At 44.8% G+C, this 20,190-nt stretch overlaps 1 protein-coding gene across 4 annotated transcripts in view; it reads right to left on the bottom strand.

Moving 5' to 3' along the window:
- TXLNG (taxilin gamma) overlaps positions 1–19,708 on the bottom strand; it is a 58,466-nt gene extending 38,758 nt beyond the window's left edge. The window contains exon 1 of one of the 4 annotated variants that reach the window (XM_054676209.2): positions 19,493–19,708. In XM_054676209.2, coding sequence (XP_054532184.1) covers positions 19,493–19,693 — 201 coding nt within the window. In that variant the 5' untranslated portion in view covers positions 19,694–19,708. The remainder of the gene's footprint in view (positions 1–19,492) is intronic. The other 3 variants (XM_063803831.1, XM_054676210.2, NM_001251862.2) reach the window with 3 other exon arrangements.
- Between the last annotated feature and the right edge of the window lie 482 nt (positions 19,709–20,190).

Genomic DNA, 20,190 nt, shown 5'->3' with positions numbered 1-20,190 from the left:
GTGTATACACTAAGGCTATTTTAATCTTCCAAAGAACTATTGTGGATAGCACAGTTTTCCTCACAGCTAATGCTTTATCAATCATTTATCTCAAATTCCTGTTTTAACCATTTTGGATCAAAGCCTTTAAAATATGTATTACATAACTCAATGCCTCCTTAAATAGTAGTCTGTTTTACTGTGTTAGAACAAAGAAATGAAATGAAAGGATATTTATTTTTAACAGATAAAATATTACTGTGCACTATTATATAATTAGATTCTGGTATACATGTCTCTACAATATGCCTATATTCTTTAAGATAATAAATTCTCAATGTTTCCAAATATAAACTCCCAAAGGTTAGATCTTATGTAAATTTTAGGTATGAAATACTTGTCTGAGACTTCCTAAGTTATATAGCACTGTCTTTAAAAACAGACCACACAGACCCATACATGGGAATTTACTACATTAAAAATGGTGTCATTTCAAATTGGTAAAGGAAATAAATGATTTATGATATCTCCCAAACCATATGGGGGAACAAAGGGGTATCCTGTCTTACCCCCTCCAGATATACCAAGATTGAAACATGAAAAATGAAAACCACAAAGAGCTTGAAGAAGTCCTCAACAAATTTTTTTCCATAACCTTGGCATGAAGAAGGGCTTTCTTTTGTTGTTGTTGTTTTGGTTTTTTTATTTTTATGAAATTATATACAGCAGAATGACTGCTCCATAGACAGAGCAGGGCTATCTCAGTAGCACAGAGTAGCCAAGAAGGCCTTTCAAAGGAAAGCAAAAAGCCCAGAAGCTATTTTTAAAAAGGGGGTGGAGGGCGGGTGCGGTGGCTCACGCCTGTAATCCCAACACTATGCAAGGCCAAGGTAGGAGGATTGCTTGAGCTCATGAGTTCAAGACTAGCCTGTGCAACACAGCAAGACCTGTCTCTACTAAAAATAAAAAAATTAGCCGTGTGTGACGGCACACATCTGCGGTCCCAGCTACTCAGGAGGCTAAGGTAGGAGGATCACTTGAGCTTGGAAGATCAGCAAGCTATGACTGCACCACTGCACTCTAGCCTGGGCAACACAGCCAGGCTCTGTCACTCAAAAAAAAAAAAAGGGGGGGGGGGGCAGTGGTGGTGATTGGAGATTAGTTTGCTAAATAATTAAAATCTTTGAAATTCCTGGGGTGGAGGGACAACGGACAGTGAGGTATGAGAAATTACCTATTGGGCCCAATTTATACTATTCCTAGTAGTGATGGTTATACTAAAATCCCAGACTTCAGACTTCACCGCTACATAATGTATCCATGTAACGAAACTTGTACCCCTTAAATCTACAACAAATTTTTAAAAACTAAAAACTTTCAGACTAGCCAAAAGACTGCAGGAAGCCCTTACAGATGAGCCAGAGACACCGTTTTCAAGGGTTTGTGAACAGGCAGATCACAATTAAAGAACTAAAAATGCCCAATATACAAATAAAAATGCAAAGCAAACCAAGGTACCATCTTTAACTTACCACATTTTAAAGGAGTAAAAAAACAACCTTGGTGTGGGCAAACAGGTCACTCAGCATACTTTTGGCGGGGGGTGGGGGGCTCTAAATTGGTAGAGTGGGTTTGTAGAGGTATTAGCAAGCTCTATCAACGTCTGAACTCACATGCATTTTCACCCAACAATTCTACCGCTTTGAGTTTATTCCAGATATTCTCACTCAAGTGTAAACGGTTACTCACCAAACCAGAAAACAACCTAAATGTCCACCAATAGGGAACTGGTTAAATAACGGCCAACCATACAAGGTAAAACCATGCAGCCATTCAAAGGAATAAAACAGATCGTATGCCGACATAGTATAATTAGGTAGGAAAAAAGGCAAATGGCCAGTACAGGATGAATACATCAGTATAAATTTAAAATATCCATATACTGTATAAGCCAATATATGGATACAATTTTCCTACAAGAATATCCCCAAAATTGTTCACCATAATTACCTTTGTTTGGATTGTGGACCTAGAAGTTGGAAATGAAGAATTATTTTTTCTTTTTATAATTCTTGGCTCTGCCTTAATTTATTTTACTTTTTGGCTGTCAAATGATCCTTTATTGGAATATTTTCCTTTGTGCTTCTTTTTTTTTTGAGACAGAGTCTCACTCTGTTGCCCAGGCTGGAGTGCAGTGGCACGATCTCAGCTCATCACAACCTCCGCCTCCCGGGTTCAAGTGATTCTCCTGCCTCAGACCTTCGAGTAGCTGAGATTACAGGCGTGCGCCACCATGCCCGGCTAATTTTTGTATTTTTAGTAAAGACGGAGGTTCACTATGTTGGCCAGGCTGATCTCGAACTCCTGACCTCGTGATCTGCCCGCCTCGGCCTCCCAAAATGCTGGGATTACAGGCGTGAGCCACCGCGCCTGGCCCCTTTGTGCTTCTTAAATAGCTGGGTATTGGCCAGGCGCAGTGGTTCACACCTGTAATCCCAGCACTTTGGGAGGCCGAGGCGGGTGGATCACGAGGTCAGGAGATCAAGACCACGGTGAAACCCCGACTCTACTAAAAATACAAAAAAATTAGCCGGGCGTGGTGGCAGGCGCCTGTAGTCCCAGCTACTCCGGAGGCTGAGGCAGGAGAATGGCGTGAACCCAGGAGGCGGAGCTTGCAGTGAGCCAAGACTGCGCCACTGCACTCCAGCCTGGGTGACAGAGCGAGACTCCATCTCAAAAAAAAAAAAAAAAAAAATAGCTGGGTATTGCACTGCATCACTGTTGATGTCATCTATGATGTCATGAGAGTGACAGCCATCAACATTGCAATCCACAGACTGGGCAGTCCCCAGGATCTCTAATGGTTACGGAGAGTTCTTAAAGATCCGTGACACATCTGTAAGGCAAAGTTTGTTAGGTCAAACTTAGGCTGCATGGTGGAGGCAGTGGGTGTCCAACAAACCCCAATTTGGGACAACCAAAGAAAGTAGCAGGCCGGGCGCCATGGCTCATACCTGTAATCCTGGTACTTTGGGAGGCCGAGGAGGGTGGATCACGAGGTCAGGAGTTCAAGACCAGCCTGGCCAAGATGGTGAAACCCCGTCTCTACTAAAAATACAAAAATCAGCCAGGCATGGTGGCAGGTACCTGTAATCCCATCTACTCGGGAGGCTGAGGCAGGGAATTGCTTGAACCTGGGAGACGGAGGCTGCAGTGAGCCACGATCGCGCCACTGCACTCCAACCTGGGCAAAAGAGCAAAACTCTGTCTCAAAAAAAAAAAAAAAAAGAAAAAAAAGAAAGCATCTTGGCCTTCTCCGAGCAGAAAACTGAAAGCACTGTTTTTTATTGTATGAATGTATTACTTTTATTTTTTAAAAAAGACCTTTTAAGTTGAGATTTTGGTTGGATATCACAGTATCATACTTACTCACTTTTCCATTACTAACGCAAGCTCAGAATCTGAACACAGCAGGAGGTCATACCTTATTTCATGTCATCTTTTCCCTTTGCCTTGCTCTATGCCAGTGGGAAATGCGACCAAGCCAATTTAACATAAGTAGCGGTCAGAATCACTAATAAAAGGGGCCGGGTGCACTTTGGGAGGCTGAGGTGGACGGATCACCTGAGGTCAGGAGTTCAAGACCAGCCTGGCCAACATGGCGAAACCCTGCCTCTACTAAAAATACAAAAATTAGCTGGGCGTGGTGGTGTGTGCTTGTAATCCCAGCTACTCGGGAGGCTCAGTCAGGAGAATTGCTTGAACCTGGGCGGCAGAGGCTGCAGTGAGCCAAGATTGTGCCACTGCATTCCAGCCTGGGTGACAGAGTAAGACTGTGTCTAAAAAAAAAAAAAGGCCAGGTGCGGTGGCTCGCCCCTGTAATCCCAGCACTTTGGGAGGCCAAGGCGGGCAGATCACGAGGTCAGGAGTTCGAGACCAGTCTGACCAACAGAGTGAAACCCTGTCTCTACTAAAAACACACAAAAAATTAGCCAGGCGTGGTGGTGTACGCCTGTAATCCCAGCTACTTGGGAGGCTGAGGCAGGAGAATCGTGTGAACCCAGGAGGCAGAGGTTGCGGTGAACCGAGATTGCACCACTGCACTCCAGTCTGGGTGACAGACAAGACTCCGTCTCAAAAAAAAAAAAAAAAAAAGAAAGAAAGAAAAAAAAAATCACTAATAAAAAGTATCCCTTATTTGCCCAAGATTATGCAACGGTTAGGCCAAGATCTGAACACAGGGAGTCTGGCTTTGTTCAAAGCCCGGGCTTTTTATTACTGTCACACGGTTCACAGGCAACACTAACATTAAGAATAAAATACATGCAAGACATGGGCTTCAGGAGAACTCACCAACGACTGTAGACTCATTTATAAGCAGAGAAAATAGCCAATCTCTTTCCCTCCAACCCCACTAGCTGGAGAATTAATCTATCATAACGCTAAAGAAATCACTATCTTTAGGAGAAAGGTAGGTTGCCTTTAAATAAATCAGTTGACCACTGAGTAAAAGGGGAAAGTCCTTGACTATCTGGATGTTTTGGGGACTAGACTTCAGGTAAGCGTAATGGAAAGGGAGGTGTGTTAGGCCATTCTCATACTGCTATAAAAGAATGCCTGAGGCCGAGCTCGGTGACCCACGCCTGTAATCCCAGCACTTTGGGAGGCCGAGGCGGGCGGATCACCTGAGGCCAGAAGTTCGAGACCAGCCTGGCCAACATGGTAAAACCCCATCTCTACTAAAAATACAAAAATTAGCCAGGTGTGGTGGCATGTCCCTGTAATCTCAGCTACTCAGGAGGCTGAGGCAGGAGAACTGCATGAACCCGGGAGGTGGAGGTTGCAGTCAGCTGAGATCGCACCACTGCACTCCAGCCTGGGAGACAGAGTGAGACTCCGTCTCAAAAAACAAACAAAAAAAGAATGCCCGAGACTGGGTAATTTATAAGAAAAGAGGCTTAACTGGCTCACGGTTCTGTTGGCTGTACAGGAAGCATGGCGCTGGCATCGCTTCTGGTGAGGCCCAGGGAGCTCTTATTCATGACGGAAGGCAAAACAGGAGCAGGCGTGCCACACAGCGAGAGCAGACGCAAGAGAGCTAAGGGGTCAGGGGCACCACACATTTTTAAAAACCAGATCTCGCTAGAACTCACTATCAGGGGGATGGTTGGCACCAAGCCATGAGGGCCCCTATGATCCAATCACCTCCCACCAGGCCCCACCTCCCACCAGGCCCCACCTCCATCACTGGGATTACAATATAACATGAGATTTGGAGGGAACAAGATCCAAACCGTATGAGGTCTGAGGTTGCTGAAGCCAAGAACTGCTCCACAGGAAATACACTAACAAATAAGCATTTTTCAGAAGTATCTCCTCTTGGCCAGATGTGTTAGCACACGCCTGTAATCCCAGCTACCCAGGAGGCTGAGACAGGAGAATCGCTTAAACCCGGGAGGCAGAGGTTGCAGGGAGCTGAGATAACGCAATTGCACTCCAGCCTGGGCGACAGAGTGAGACTCCATCTCAAAAAAAAAAAAAAAAAGTTTCCTCCTCTCCAGGCCTGGCTCGGTGGCTTACGCCTGTAATTCCAGCACTTTGGGAGGCTGAGGTGGGCAGATTGTTTGAGTCCAGCAGTTCCAAACCAGCCTGGGCAATACAGCAACACTCCGCCTCTAAACAAAAATTTGCCAGGTGTGGTGGTGAACACGTATAGTCCCAACTAATCGGGAGGCAGAGGCAGGACGATCACCTGAGCCTGGGAGGTGGAGGCTGCAGCGAGCTGAGACTGTGCCACTGCACTCCAGCCTGGGTGACAGAGTGAGACCCTGTCTCAAAAAAATAAAAAATTAAAAATAATAATAAAGTGGCTGGGCATAGTGGCTCACGCCTGTAATCCCAGGACTTTGGGAGACCAAGGTGGGTGGATCGCCTGAGGTCAGGAGTTTCAGACCAGCCTAGCCAACATGGTAAAACCCTGTCTCTACTAAAAATACACAAATTAGCCGGGCGTGGTGGTGGATGCCTGTGATCCCAGCTACTCGGGAGGCTGAGGCAAGAGAATCGCTTGAACTCCAGAGGCGGTGGTTGCAGTGAGCCGAGATCATACCACTGCACTCCAGCCTGGGCTACAGAGTGAGACTCCATCTCAAAAAAAAAGATTTGATGATGGATAATTATTCCCAAGTGGAATTACATGGTCAATATCTAAGTTTACTATGTGAGATAAATGGAACACACAAGATGGCTAACAGAATACCTTCAAGGCTAAGTTCTGAGTGAAAAAAAGGAATAAAACATTACTAAACGCCTGACATCTTATTTATTTTTTTGAGACAGAGTCTCGCTCTGTCACCCAGGCTGGAGTTCAGTGGCGCGATCTCGGTTCACTGCAACCTCCGCCTCCTGGGTTCAAACAATTCTCCTGCCTCAGCCTCCCGAGTAGCTGGGACTACAGGTGCCCGCCACCATGCCCGGCTAATTTTTGTATTTTTAGTGGAGATGGGGTTTCACCATGTTGGCCAGGCTGGTCTCGAACTCCTGACCTCGTGATCCGCCCGCCTTGGCCTCCCAAAGTGCTGGGATTACAGGCATGAGCCACCATGCCCGGCCTAATGCCTGACATTTTAAATACATTATTTAGTTCAGTGTTACAATTCTAAGACAGTAGGAACATTACCCCATTGTATAGCTAAAGAAACTAGGGAGCAGAGTAGGAAGTGAGGGGAGGAAGCCATTATTTCAGACCTACATTTATTAAGCCTGGCATGGAGGTCGATGCTTCTATAAGGGGACGTCCTAAAGAACCACATCTAAAGCTAAGAATCATGATGAATACCCAAATATCCATCGCCAGATGAATGGATATACAAAATGTGGTTAATATATAAGGTAGAATATTATTCCACCTTAAAAAGGAAATGCGGCCGGGTGTGGTGGCTCATGCCTATAATCCCAGCACTTTGGGAGGCCGAGGTGCGCAGATCACCTGAGGTCGGGAGTTCAAGACCACCCTGACCAACATGGAGAAACCCCATCTCTACTAAAAATACAAAATTAGCCGGGCGTGGTGGCGCATGCCTGTAATCCCAGCTACTCGGGAGGCTGAGGCAGGAGAATCGCTTGAACCCAGGAGGCAGCGGTTGCGGTGAGCTGAGATTGCGCCATTGCACTCCAGCCTGGGAAACGAGCGAAACTCCGTCTCAAAAAAAAAAAAAGGAAATGCTGGCTGGGCGCAGTGGCTCATACCTGTAATCCTAGCACTCTGGGAGGCCAAGGCAGTAGGATCACTTGAGCCCAGGTGTTGGAGACCAGCCATAGTGAGAACCTGTCTCCACAAAAAATAAAAATATTAGCCTTGTATGGTGGCACATTCCTGTAGTCCCAGCTACTTGGGAGGCTGAAGCAGGAGGCTTGCTTGAGCCTAGGAGTTCAAGGCTGCAGTGAGCTATGATCATGCCACTGTATTCCAGCCTGGGCGACAGAGCAAGACCCTGTCTCTAAGGAAAAAAAAAAAAAAAACTTTTGCTGTCCACCACAGTATGCTGGTGGTCTTCGAAAAAAGCACGAGTGCAGCTGTTTGAATTATGAACCCAACTTGCTGCTCTTTCTATGAAACATGTTTTAAATAGACAAACTATGGTTGTTTGTTCAGACCTGGGTATTTGGCAGACATTTTCTCCAAAATATACGAAGAAAGCCTGCCACTTCAAGGCAAGCAAACAACAGTACTTGTTGCCAATGATAAAATTTGAGCTTTCAAGCAAAAAATAGAATTTTTGAAAATTATCTGCCACCATGAGCTAAACAGCTTCCCAATACTTAAAAAGACTTTTCTGATGAGATCAGTGGTGATTAATTAACAAATGTAATTTTTATATAGTATACCAAAACGTACCAACGTTTGGAAGATGAACAATTCAGTTAACCAATATTTTCGAAATGACTAATGGATGGTATTACAAAATGATACATGGGGAAAAGAGACCCATTTGACACGTAAGACAGACCAACAGAATCAAAGGATTTCCACAATTATCCACAAAGACTATTACAATACTCCTCCCTGTTCCAACTACATACATGTGTGAGGCCACATTCTCTTCATATACTTAGGCTGAAAGGGCATATTACAACAGATTGAATGCAGAAGCAGATGTCTTCTATTAAGCCATTCATTATAGAGATCTGCAAAAATGTGAAAGAATGCCACTCTTTCCAGTAACATTTTGGAAAATCAGCTATTTTTAATTTTTTTTAAATGTTACTTATGTTAACATGTATGGCAGCTTCTGCCATGGCTCCCAATGGTCCCCTCCCCTTGAGTGTGGGCTGAAACTAGTGACTGGCTTCTAATGAAGAGAGAATTTATCAAAAGTGAGAAGATGTCATTTCTATGATTACGATACAAAAGACTGCAACTTCCTTCTCTTTCATGCTGGCACTCTCTCTTACTCACTCTGATGAAGCAGCTGCCATGTTGTGAGATGCTTACAGAAAGACCCATGTGGCAAGAAACCAAGGAAGGCCTCCGGCCAACTGCTCATGAGGAACTGAGGCCTCAGTCCAACAGCCCACGAGGAACTGAATCCTGCCAACAGCCACAAGAGTGAGCTCGGAAGTGGATCTTTCCCAGTCAAGCCTTCAGGTGACTACAGCCCTCGATAAACCCTAAAGCAAAGGACCTGGCTAAGCCACACTCAGATTCCTAAACCCCGAAACTGTGAGATCACAAATGTTCCAAGTCAGTAAGTTTTGGGGTGATTTGTTACACAGCAATAGATAACCAGAGTACAACATTTCTTCTTCTTTTTTTTTTTTTTTGAGACAGTCTTGCTCTGTCGACCAGGCTGGAGTGTAATGGTATGATCTCGGCTCACTGCAACCTCCAACTCCTGGGTTCAAGTGATTTTCCTGCCTCAGCCTCCCAAGTAGCTGGGATTACAGGCATGCGCCACCACATCTGGCTAATTTTTGTATTTTTAGTAGAGATACGGTTTCCCTGTGTTGGCCACACTGGTCTCAAACTCCTGACCTCAGGTGATCCACCCACCTCGGTCTCCCAAAGTGCTGGGATTACAGACATGAGCCACCGCGCCCAGCCTCATTTCATTTTTTAAGTGAATTAATAATGTTAAAATTTTTATTGAATTTCTAATATGGTAAATTAGGTAAAGAAGCCCACAAGAACAAAAGCTCCTTGGGACTGTCAATAATGTGTAAGTGTACAAAAAGATCCTCAAACCGAAGTTTGAGAACTGCTGTCCTGGTTGTGGTGGGAGCAGGAATAGAGAGACTAGAAGGCCAGCTCTGTCAAACCATGACCAGAAAGGGGTCCACATCTTGGCAGCAATAAGCAGGTAGATCCACCTCTGGGGAATATGCCCTGGGACCAGGGAGGAGAACAGGGAGAAGAGTGCCACTTCCTTCTTATTCAACTACACCTAACAAATAGGCATCTTTCCCCCTTTTTGTTAAGTGACAGATGTGCCAATCAGTGGAATCCAAATGGGTGGTGAGGGACAACTGGTATAAACACTTTCCCTTGACCTTCATTGCTCTGGCTCATTCAGAAGCCTCTGTAACAGTATTTAATAGACTACTTCCTCATTTAATTCTCAGAACTATCTTATAGGCAGGTATGATAAACAAGCAGCCTCAGTGATAAGGTAATTTAAGTACGATGTCCACGGTCAGGAACCTAGGAAAGGAAAGCAGAGACTGAATCCTTGTCTTTCTCTGTAAAGAGCATACTCTCTAAAGAGCATGCTCTTCCCAGGTTATGTTAAAAATAAACAAGTGCGGCCAGGCACAGTGGCTCACGCCTGTAATCCCAGAACCTTGAGAAGCCAAGGCTGGAGGATCCCTCGAGCCCAGGAGTTTGAGACCAGCCTGGACAACATGGCAAAACTCGGTCTCTAATAAAAAATAATAAAAATGAACAAGTGTAGTGACGGTCACACAACTCTGAATACATACTAAAAAAAAGTGAGGCCGGGCACGGTGGCTCACGCCTGTAATGCCAGCACTTTGGGAGGCTGAGGTGGGTGGATCACCTGAGGTCAGGAGTTCAAGACCATCTTGGCTAACATGATGAAACCCCGTTTCTACTAAAAATACAAAAAATTAGCCGGGCACAGTGGCGCATGCCTGTAATTCCAGCTACTCGGGAGACTGAGGCTGGAGAACTGTTTGAACCCGGCAGGCAGAGGTTGCAGTGAGCCGAGATCGCACCACTGCACTCCAGCTTGGGCAACAAGAGTGAAACTCCGACTCAAAAAAAAAAAAAAAATTGAATTATACACTATAAATGGGCAAACTGTATGGCATGTTACCCAAACAAATTACTAAATAAATGAAGCCAGAGAAATGATGGAGTTCTGAGGAGGGATCATAAATTGGAGGCATGGTAAGTTCTAGGAGTTGTCCTAACTACTACCTGGGAGCGGGCAGCTAAAGGATCCAGAGTAACTGTCACAGCATGTAAGAGCACAAAGAACACACAGAACCATTAGTAGGTAAATGACAAGAAAAGAGAGGCAGACTAGTGCTAAACTAAGGGATGAGGGAACCTGATCTCCCCCACTGGGGAAGAAACCAAGAATGAGTAAAAGGATCCGGGAAAGGTCTACTTTGGACACAGCTTCTTTAGTCTCATAACCTAGCAGTATAAGTGCTAATATTGTACATTTACTGGTAACATCTATATTAGACTGTGTACATCATTTGCCTTTTAATAAGTGAATGTTAATGACTGCATTAAATTTTGCATTTAACTTCTGTGGCTATTTCTTTTATAAAAATAAATTATTATTTTTATTTTTTTTTGAGACACTGTCTCGCTCTGTCGCCCAGGCTGGAGTGCAGTGGCGCAATCTCGGCTCACTGCAACCTCCGCCTCCCGGGTTCACATCATTCTCCTGCCTCAGCCTCCCGAGTAGCTGGGACTACAGGCGCCCGCCACCACGCCTGGCTAATTTTTTGTATTTTTAGTAGAGATGGGGTTTCACCATCTTAGCCAGGATGGTCTCGATCTCCTGACCTCGTGATCCGCCTGCCTCTGCCTCCCAAAGTGCTGGGATTACAGGTGTGAGCCACCGCGCCCAGCTAAATTATTCTTTTATAAAAATAAAGGATGCTGTATTCCATGATTTGCAAAATCACTTCTAGTTCTAAAACTGTAACTCAGTGAATATCTGCAATCTGAAAGATACTTGTATTAGTGTAAGTACCTATTTCAGCAGCAAAAGAGCAGGACATTCAAAGATTTTAATGCCCAAAGCCACTGAAATATACTTGGACCTGATCTATTTACAGGACAGGGGCTGGGTCACACAACTAGCATCTTTAAGCCACAGACTCTTAGATGTAAAATGGTCCTTTACTTTTATGGGTTACCTAAGTGAACATCCCTGTCCCAATTTTATGAAGTCATCCTTCCCTAGCTCCATATGGACCAATCCTGATACACCTCTGAAACATCAAGCCTTCTTTTTATTTGTCTTACTTCCCCAGACCACTTCAACTCTTTGCTAACACCAGGTTATATGAACTTTATTTACAAGAAGTTAAAGAGAGTCTCTCTAAACTCTCTACCTTTCAATTTATTCAAATTACACTTGGAGGTACTGTTGCAGGAAGTTGTAGCATGGCATACCTCCTAAATCATAAATCTCAAGGTTAACCTAGGGCCTAGGTGAATGAAGCAAAAGATATTAAGAGGCTCAAAACTCCTCTGGTCCCCAAATTACAATCAATTTTCGATATCCCCTAATCATCCAACTCCATCCCTCATAATTTGTCTTCGTTTAGCAAAAACTATTACTATTACTATTTTATCTACCAGCATGTTTTGCTCACTTTCAACTAGGGGCACTTATGTGACCTTTACTATCTGAGGAAATGTTAACATGAGAGATACGAAATATGGACAATGGCTTTGGAGCCCAAAGAGCCGAAACTCTGGATATACCACTTAGCATCTCCTGTGTGGCCATAGGGAGGCCAACCTGTCAGTTTCCTTATCTGTAAACTGAGATGTACAGTACTTACCTTCTTAGTGCCATAAGTAGATATAATAGGTATAAATTGCTGATAGATATAAACTGCTGACACATAGCAGAACTGTTATAATATTTGAATGAAGACATTTTACAGGCTGCGTGCAGTGGCTCACGCCTGTAATCCCAGCAGTTTGGGAGGCCAAGGCAGGAGAATCATGCTTGAGCCTAAGAGTTTAAGACCAGCCTGCGTAACATAGGAAGACCCTGTCTCTCAAAAAAAAGAAAAAAAACAGCCAGACAAGGTGGCACACACACCTATAGTCCTAGCTACTAGGAAGGCTGAGGCAGGAAGATCACTTGAGACCAGGAGTTCAAGGCTGCAATAAGCGTTAACTACACTCCAGCCTGGGCAACACAGGGAGATCCTGTCTCAAAAAAAAAAAAAAAAAAAAAAAAAGATATTTTACAAAACGCATTCATTCTCACTTTTAATATGGCCCATTTTGCAATCCAAAAGACCCATAAAGAAATGAGTTTCTAAGCTACTGGCACATCTTTCTTGCCAAACCATTCTACTACCTTGAGAGTAGGGAAAGAAGAAACATGAAAAAAAAAAAAAAGTAGCCAGTAAATATTACTCAGGACAGACTATAAGGTGGGAAGTAGGAGATAACAGAGGTCATTCTAGGGACGTTTTGGAAATGCAACACAGAATGCAAATCAACACCCTAAGCAATAAATGCTAATACAATTATTTTGATAGCATAGGAGGAAAACACCAGTTATTTTATGTATCTTTTCCTTCAAGTAATAAAATGTAAGTATTTATAAGTGCCAACAGAATTTCAACTAGGAGGTAGATTCAAACATAAAAATGTACTCCCAGGGTCTTAATGGATCTTAAAGGTCACCTTACCTATTTCTACCCTCTTCTAGAAATGTCCCATCTCAATGTTGATGAATATGATATTAAATTTGTATATTATTGTATACTTTTTTTTTTTTTTGACACGGAGTCTCCCTCTATGTCACCCAGGCTGGAGTATAATGGCACGATCTTGGCTCACAGCAACATCCGCCTCCCAAGTTCAAGTGATTCTCCTGCCTCAGCCTCCCGAGTAGCTGGGATTACAGGCATGCATCACCATGCCCAGCTAATTTTTGTATTTTTAGTAGAGATGGGGTTTTACCATGTTGACCAGGCTGGTCTTGAACTCCTGACCTCAAGTGATCCACCTGCCTCGGCCTTCCAAAGTGCTGGGATTACAGGCATGAGCCACTGTGCCTGGCCTATACTTTTTATTTTTATTATTATTATTATTTTTTAGAGACAGGATCTCACTCTCTTGCCCAGGCTAGAGCAGTGGCCCAATCGTGGCTCACTGCAACCTTGACCTCCTGGACTCAAGTGATCCTTCCACCTCAGCCTCCCAAGTAGCTGGAACTACAGGCACATACCAATGTGCCTAGCTAAGTTTTTTATTCTTCGTAGAGACGGGGTCTCCCTGTGTTGCCCAAGCTGGTCTCAAAATCCTGGCCTCAAGCAGTCCTCCCGTCTCGGCCTCCCAAAGCACTGGGATTACAAGCATGAGCCACCATGCCTGGCCCATACTTTATAAATACTGACACATCCGTTATATTAACTAAAAGTTATTCATAATCACATTAGAACCAAACAAGAGGAATTAGGGGGAGGGCAGCAGGAAGAGGAGGAACAGGCAAACAGATTTCTTGAGGTATTAAGTTAAAACTTAACGAGGTAAGCAGAAACTTCCTGGGCATTAGAAGACATCTGTCATACTATCAATTACACAACTATACACTAACCCTAGCAAACGTCACCAACTGTGGGCTCTATTATTCAAGCAAGTTTGTTTCTGACTAAGACTCAGATGCCTTATCTATATACCTGGGGATACCACCTACCTTGCAGAGTTAAGGAGATATTAGAATGCATGCACACCTTAAGTGACTAACACAGTGCATGAAACACAAATGAAATTTGAGGTCTCAAAATTTCTTTCCTTTGAAACATAACTCTGAGAAGTGTAAAACTGTGACAGCATATCTATTTAATAGAAGCCCATTATAGTGAATCTTGTGAAGAATCCCACAAAAGCAGTTTTATGTCATTTGGATTTGATATATACCTTCCTAAACAAAACTTCTCTAGGCAAGACCAATATAAATAACACACAAAATAACATAAAACACCTTCCAGGCAGGGCGCGGCGGCTCATGCCTGTAATTCCAGCACTTTGGGAGGCCAAGGCAGGTGGATCACTTGAGGTCAGGAGTTCAAGACCAGCCTGGCCAACATGGTGAAACCCCATCTCTACTAAAAATACAAAAATTAGCCAGGCCTGGTGGCGCATGCCTGTAATCTCAGCTACTCGGGAGGCTGATGCAGGAGAATCACTTGAACCCGGGAAGTGGAGGTTGCAGTGAGCTGAGATTGCGCCATTGCACTCCTGCCTGGGCTACAGAACAAGACTCCATCTCAAAAACACAAAATAAATTAAAAATAAATAAATAAAACACATTCCAATAACATAATAAATATGGCATAATATGATATGAAAATGTGGCATGAATAGCAGAATATGCTGTATCTGGTTTGTTCTCATTACTGCTTGTCCTATTTGATCCCAGTAAAAGAAAAAAATAAATTTACCAAAGCTTGGTGATACAATTAGAAAACAATGGTGTAAGCAGAAGATCACTTTACTTCTCATTACTTAATCTCTGTACCAGAAGAGTGGAAGTTCATCAAGTTGGCAAATGGGGAGAAAAACAAGATTAATGAAATGGCTTCTTCCTGCCCCCATACTCTTGCCCAACCCTGACCTGATTTCTCCTCATTATGTCTATCACGGAGAGATTCTGGGAAGAGGAGAGAATATAAAGGTTGGAAGATGGATTTACAAAATTAGCACCCTAAATGCAAGAGAAATTAATCTCTTCCATATGTCCTCCCCTCCAAACCATGTAAAATTCTACATATCCCACACTGTGCCAAATGTGTCCCATCAACTCCTTCTTCACAGTAATCCCCTGTGGTAGGTATGAGCATTATCCCCTCTTTACAGATGATGCAACTGAAGCTTAGAAAGATTGAGAAACTTGCCCAAGGTTGCAGAGCTATGGGCGGCAGAAAGCCAGGAGTCCCAACTCCAAAATCCATAGATTTACCCAGTACTACACTACTCATTACTGTAGTATAGATGAAAGAGTATTGGGTTCCAGACTCAGCTTCACCCCTTAGGCAAGTGAGTTAACATCGTTGAGCAGCTTGTCATCAGCAAATGAGGGCAGTGAAAGCTGCCCAGCCTTCTCCACAGCATCTGACTGGTGTTGAAAGAGTTAATGTATGTGCAAATGTGCCATAAAAACTACAGGGCATTATGTAAATGCAAGATTTTGTTAATTTGGGCCTAGGTACCTTGTATTATCCTTCCACATGGTTTATGGAACTAAAAATTAGTTTAATAGTAGTTAAATAATTTTTAACATTCCCAAGCAAAAATCTAGTAAAGAAAAAAAATACCAACCTTAGACAACTGGAAAAGGCAAAACTATGGAGACAGTAAAAAGATCAGGCCAGGTGTGGTGGCTCATACTTATAATTCCAGCACTTTGGGAGGCCAAGGCAGAACGATCGCCTGAGCCTAGGAGTTCAAGACCAGCCTGGGCAACATAGCAGGACCCCCAACTCAATAAAATTAAAAAAAAATAAAATCAGTGGCTGTCAGTAGTCTAGGGGAAGGGAGAGAGGGATGAATAGGTAGAGCACAAGGGATTTATAGGACTGTGAAACTCTTCTGTGTGATACTATAATCGTGGATCCATGTCACTACACATTTGTCAAAATGCATAGAATATATAGCACCAGAGTGAACCCTAACGTAAACTATGGACTTAGTCAATAATAATATAGCAATATTGGCTCATGAATTTTAACACAAGTATCACACTAATGCAAGATGTAAATAATAGGGGATAAGGGTCGGGCGCAGTGGCTCACGCCTGTAACCTCAGCACTTTGGGAGGCCAAGGCGGGCGGATCACCTGAGGTCAGGAGTTTGAGACTAGCCTGACCAACATGGAGAAACCCCGTCTCTACTAAAAATACAAAAAAAATTAGCCGGGCGTGGTGGCACATGCCTGTAATCCCAGCTACTTGGGAGGCTGAGGCAGGAGAATTGCTTGAACCCGGGAGGCGGAGGTTGTGGTGAGCCAAGATCATGCCATTGCACTCTAGCCTGGGCAACAAGAGCGAAACCCCATCTCAAAAATAATAATAATAATAGGGGGAAAGGGTGTGTGTGAGGGGGTATATGGAAACTGTACTTTCTACTCAATTTTTCTGTAAAACTAAAAACCATTCCCAAAAAAAGTCTATTAATTTTTTTTTAAATCAACCTTATAAAGCAAATTCTACATAGGGATTTAGGAAGTAAAACGAATGAACCTGATGTTCTAAAAAATGCCTGACATACTAGATATTGTGTACTCATCTTTTTAGACCAATGCTGATAAAATTTTTATGCAATGATGAAAATATTCTAGATCTGCTCTAATACAGTAGCCACTAGCCACACTGGCTACTGAATACCTGAAACTTGGTTAGTATAACTGAAGAAAAAAATTTTTAATTTTAATTTTAGTTAACAAATTTAGCTACATGTCACTAGTGGCTACTATCAGCACAGTTTTAGAAAATTCCTGAAGAGACCCCTAGTAATGTACTGTAACATTACCTTTAGAAGCAAAAGGTTACCTCAAGAGACCATTCAAATGGATGTAGTTATGAAACAATGCCACAATTAACTGAGCAGGTCGCGAGTGACTAGGCAGATGGTTAAAGCAACCAGGAACCAAAAAAGCCCATCTCCAATTGTTCCTCACTTCAGGTCCCATAATGTAACTAGATAATGACAAAACACTCACTTTTCTTTTAATTCTTTCAATATTTTCAAAAAACTCAATTCATTAAACATTTCTGCTTCCTGAAAAAAAGGATAGAAGTTAAGCTGGAATTAAGAAATATTTTTTCAAGTCAGTGACCCAAAAGAAATTTTAAAATTAAGGGACACAATGAAGTAATGTAAAAATGATTTTTAAAAAAATTTTTGGCCAGTTGCAGTGGCTCATGCCTGTAATCCCGCCACTTTGGAAGGCCAAGGTGGGTGGCTTACCTGAGGCCAGGAGTTCAAGACCAGCCTGGCCAACATGGCGAAACCCTGTTTCTACTAAAAATGTAAAAATTAGCTGGGCGTGGTAGCACACATCTGTAATCCCAGCTACTCAGGAGGCTGAGGCACGAGAATCGCTGGAACCCAGGAGGTGGAAGATGCAGTGAGCCAAGATCGCATCACTGCACTGCAGCCTGGGTAACAGAGCAAGACTCTGACTCAAAAAAAAAAAAAAAAACACAACAAGTTTGTTTGTTTTTTTAAGAGACAGGGTGTCACTCTGCGGCCCAGGCTAGCCTCCTGCTTCAGTCTCCCGACTAGGTGGTACTACAGGTGCATGCCACCATAGCTGGCTTAAAAACGATTTTTGCAAACACAAGATAATTCACCCAATTTGTTAAATGAAAATTCAAAGATTAATGTTTTACCATGTATTTGAATGCCGTCACTGTCAGTTAGAAATCAAAAAGAAAAAGATGCTCAGAAGAGCATAAGCAAAGAAGAATGGAGTATGAGGTACATAAACAAAAATGAGTAGACACACACATGACTATTCCTATCCAGCTGTTAACCAGAGCTCTGCACCTCAAAGGGTCATTACCTCCTATCTTGGTTATTTTAAAAGCTAGTTGATTAAACCTCAGTTCCTAATTCAACGACTTTTTGTCCTTATCCCAGTGTCATAAAAGGGAACTTATATCCTCAATTGCAGTGGCTTTTTATTAGAGTCCTCCTCCCCTGGGGAACCTACGAAATCAAACACTGAGATTGGCACTCCACCCTTAGGGAATAAGTGAAGTGTCCAAAGTGATGGTGTTGAATCCCTTACAGGACATTGGTCCACAGCTTCTTTTTCAGTCCTGCAAGCACTGGATCTTTCTTTTAGAATACAAAGAGAGGGAGAGAAAGCAAGAGAGGTAATTGAGAAGTAGTAACACTGTCATGCAGAAACATGAAAATACCTGACCTTAGAAACAGGCCCCAAAAAGCTAATTCTTAACACTCTGCTCAGACGTAAACTGGACCTTTGTTCTCCCATTTGAAGTTTGTGAATTGCATTAGAAAAATATTATTTCGTAATTTCATACAGGAGTTAAGAGTGTTCAAATACATAATTAAGTAATATTAAATAGCCCTCGGTGATCAAGCAAGATATCCAACAAGTCGAACGTTTCAGTACGTTCACCTGCAAGGAAAAAAAGAGATGGGGTTCCCACCTTCCCAGTCTCAGTCCCCGCAATTATCCATTCCAGGGCCCCGAAAACCCTGTACCCCGTTCGTTGTGCAATCTTTTTCAAACTCCACCCACTGAGCTCCAGAACAAGTGGAATTGTCCCGTTCTGAAAGAGGTCTCAATTTTCCTGTATCTAGGGAGGGACTGAAACTCCTTGACGTGAGTCAAGTAAGGCAAGGGGAACAGTCCGGCCTGTTTCCCAGATTAAGAAAGACCCAAGGCCAGGGTCGGGAAGGCATTCAAGTTTCCACTCATCAAATTAAAAAAATAATAAATGAAAGAAAAAAAAGAGGGGAAAAAAGAGGAGGGTGGTAAATAGGACTGGGAGGACCAGCTATCATGCGATATCCCAATTCTGCAGGACCGAGGTCCTCCAGCATCGCCTCCCCATCCATCCCCGGCCCCACGTGCAGCCAAGCCCTCGGAGCCCCGGGGTCTAGGTCCCGGGGGCCGAGCGTCCCGCTCGCACCGGCCCTGCGACACTCACCCGCTCGCCTGCCCGCCCGCGCAGTGGCGGGGAGCGCAGGGGGGCGGGGGAAGGGGGGCCAAGCACACCCCGGCTCCCGCGCGGTTATCTTACTGCGCAACAGCCTAGCCTGAGCAGCCCGGGGGCACCCCGCAGCGCGCCCTGCGCACCTGCCCGACGCCAGGAGGGCGAGCCCACGACCCCAGCGAGCCCCCGGACGGCGGCGCTCAGCGCCGGGAGCACGGTGACGGCGGTGACTGGGAGAAGGAACGCCTGGCGCCCGGATCCCCGCGGTGCTGGCCGCACGTGGCTGTCACACCTGGCGCACCCCCGCCTCGCACCCCTTCTCCCTTAGAACCGCGTGCGCCCCCTGCCCTCCCTCCCGGCTTCCCCGCCGCGCGCCGCCAAACCCCAACCGTCGTCCCTTCCCACCCCATCCATCGCGGTCCCACCCCCCCCCCACCTGCTCCCACTGTCGTCACCCCCGGGAGGGAAGAAGACCGGATGTTCGTCCCGTGGCTATAGGTAACCAGGGAGAGAGAAGAGGTGGACCCTGAAAAAGGGAGCCCAAACATCCCCCGGGCCCGACAACAACGAGGGCGTCCCCCTGACTGACCTTCTGCCGCGGGCTGCGTCGCCGTCCGCCCCGTCCGGCCTCAGTCGCCTCTTCGGCGCCGCCGCTTCTTCCCCGCGCTGCCTCCTCTACCCGCGTCGCCATGAGGTGACGGCAGCAGCCAAACAAGCGGCCCGACAAGGGGCACAGAATCTCGCAGGGCCTTTCGCCCCGCCCCCGAGCCCCCACGACCAGTCGCCGCATGTGAGACTTCCCACGTGACCGGAGGAGGTTGGCCCCCGAGGGGACGGAGCGAGATGGGGGTGGGGAGCATTGAATACTGGGCTGGGCTTCAGCAAGACCGAAGGGCAGATAGAGGCCGTGTGAGTCTGCGCGGATCGGGAATGGGACTCGGGAGTGGACTACAAGTCCCAGCAGGGCGTGCGGCCACAGCTCGCAGGCTCGGATCGGGATTGGGACATAAAGCGGCGTTCTGAAAAGGGGAGAGTGCTGCACCCAGTGTGCTTCGTGTGCATCCTAGTGGGACTTGCGGTTTCTGGGGGCGGTGTCTGGCTATAGGAAGGTACTCGTTATGATCTTTCGCGGAAAGTTTAGAAATATCCCCGTGTTTGAGAAGGAGCACGATCGGCGACACATTCTTGTGTTTTTGTTTTTGTTGCCGTTCTTAGGAATTGGGCGCGAATGATTTGGGGATAAGGGAAAATACTTCGCGACTTTCAAGACGGAAGGTGTACTGGCTC

The sequence above is a fragment of the Pan troglodytes genome, chromosome X, assembly GCF_028858775.2.
Source record: "Pan troglodytes isolate AG18354 chromosome X, NHGRI_mPanTro3-v2.0_pri, whole genome shotgun sequence".
Lineage (NCBI taxonomy): Eukaryota > Metazoa > Chordata > Mammalia > Primates > Hominidae > Pan > Pan troglodytes.
Note: the sequence above shows the minus strand (reverse complement) of the source record. Positions and strands in the feature narration are given on the sequence as shown.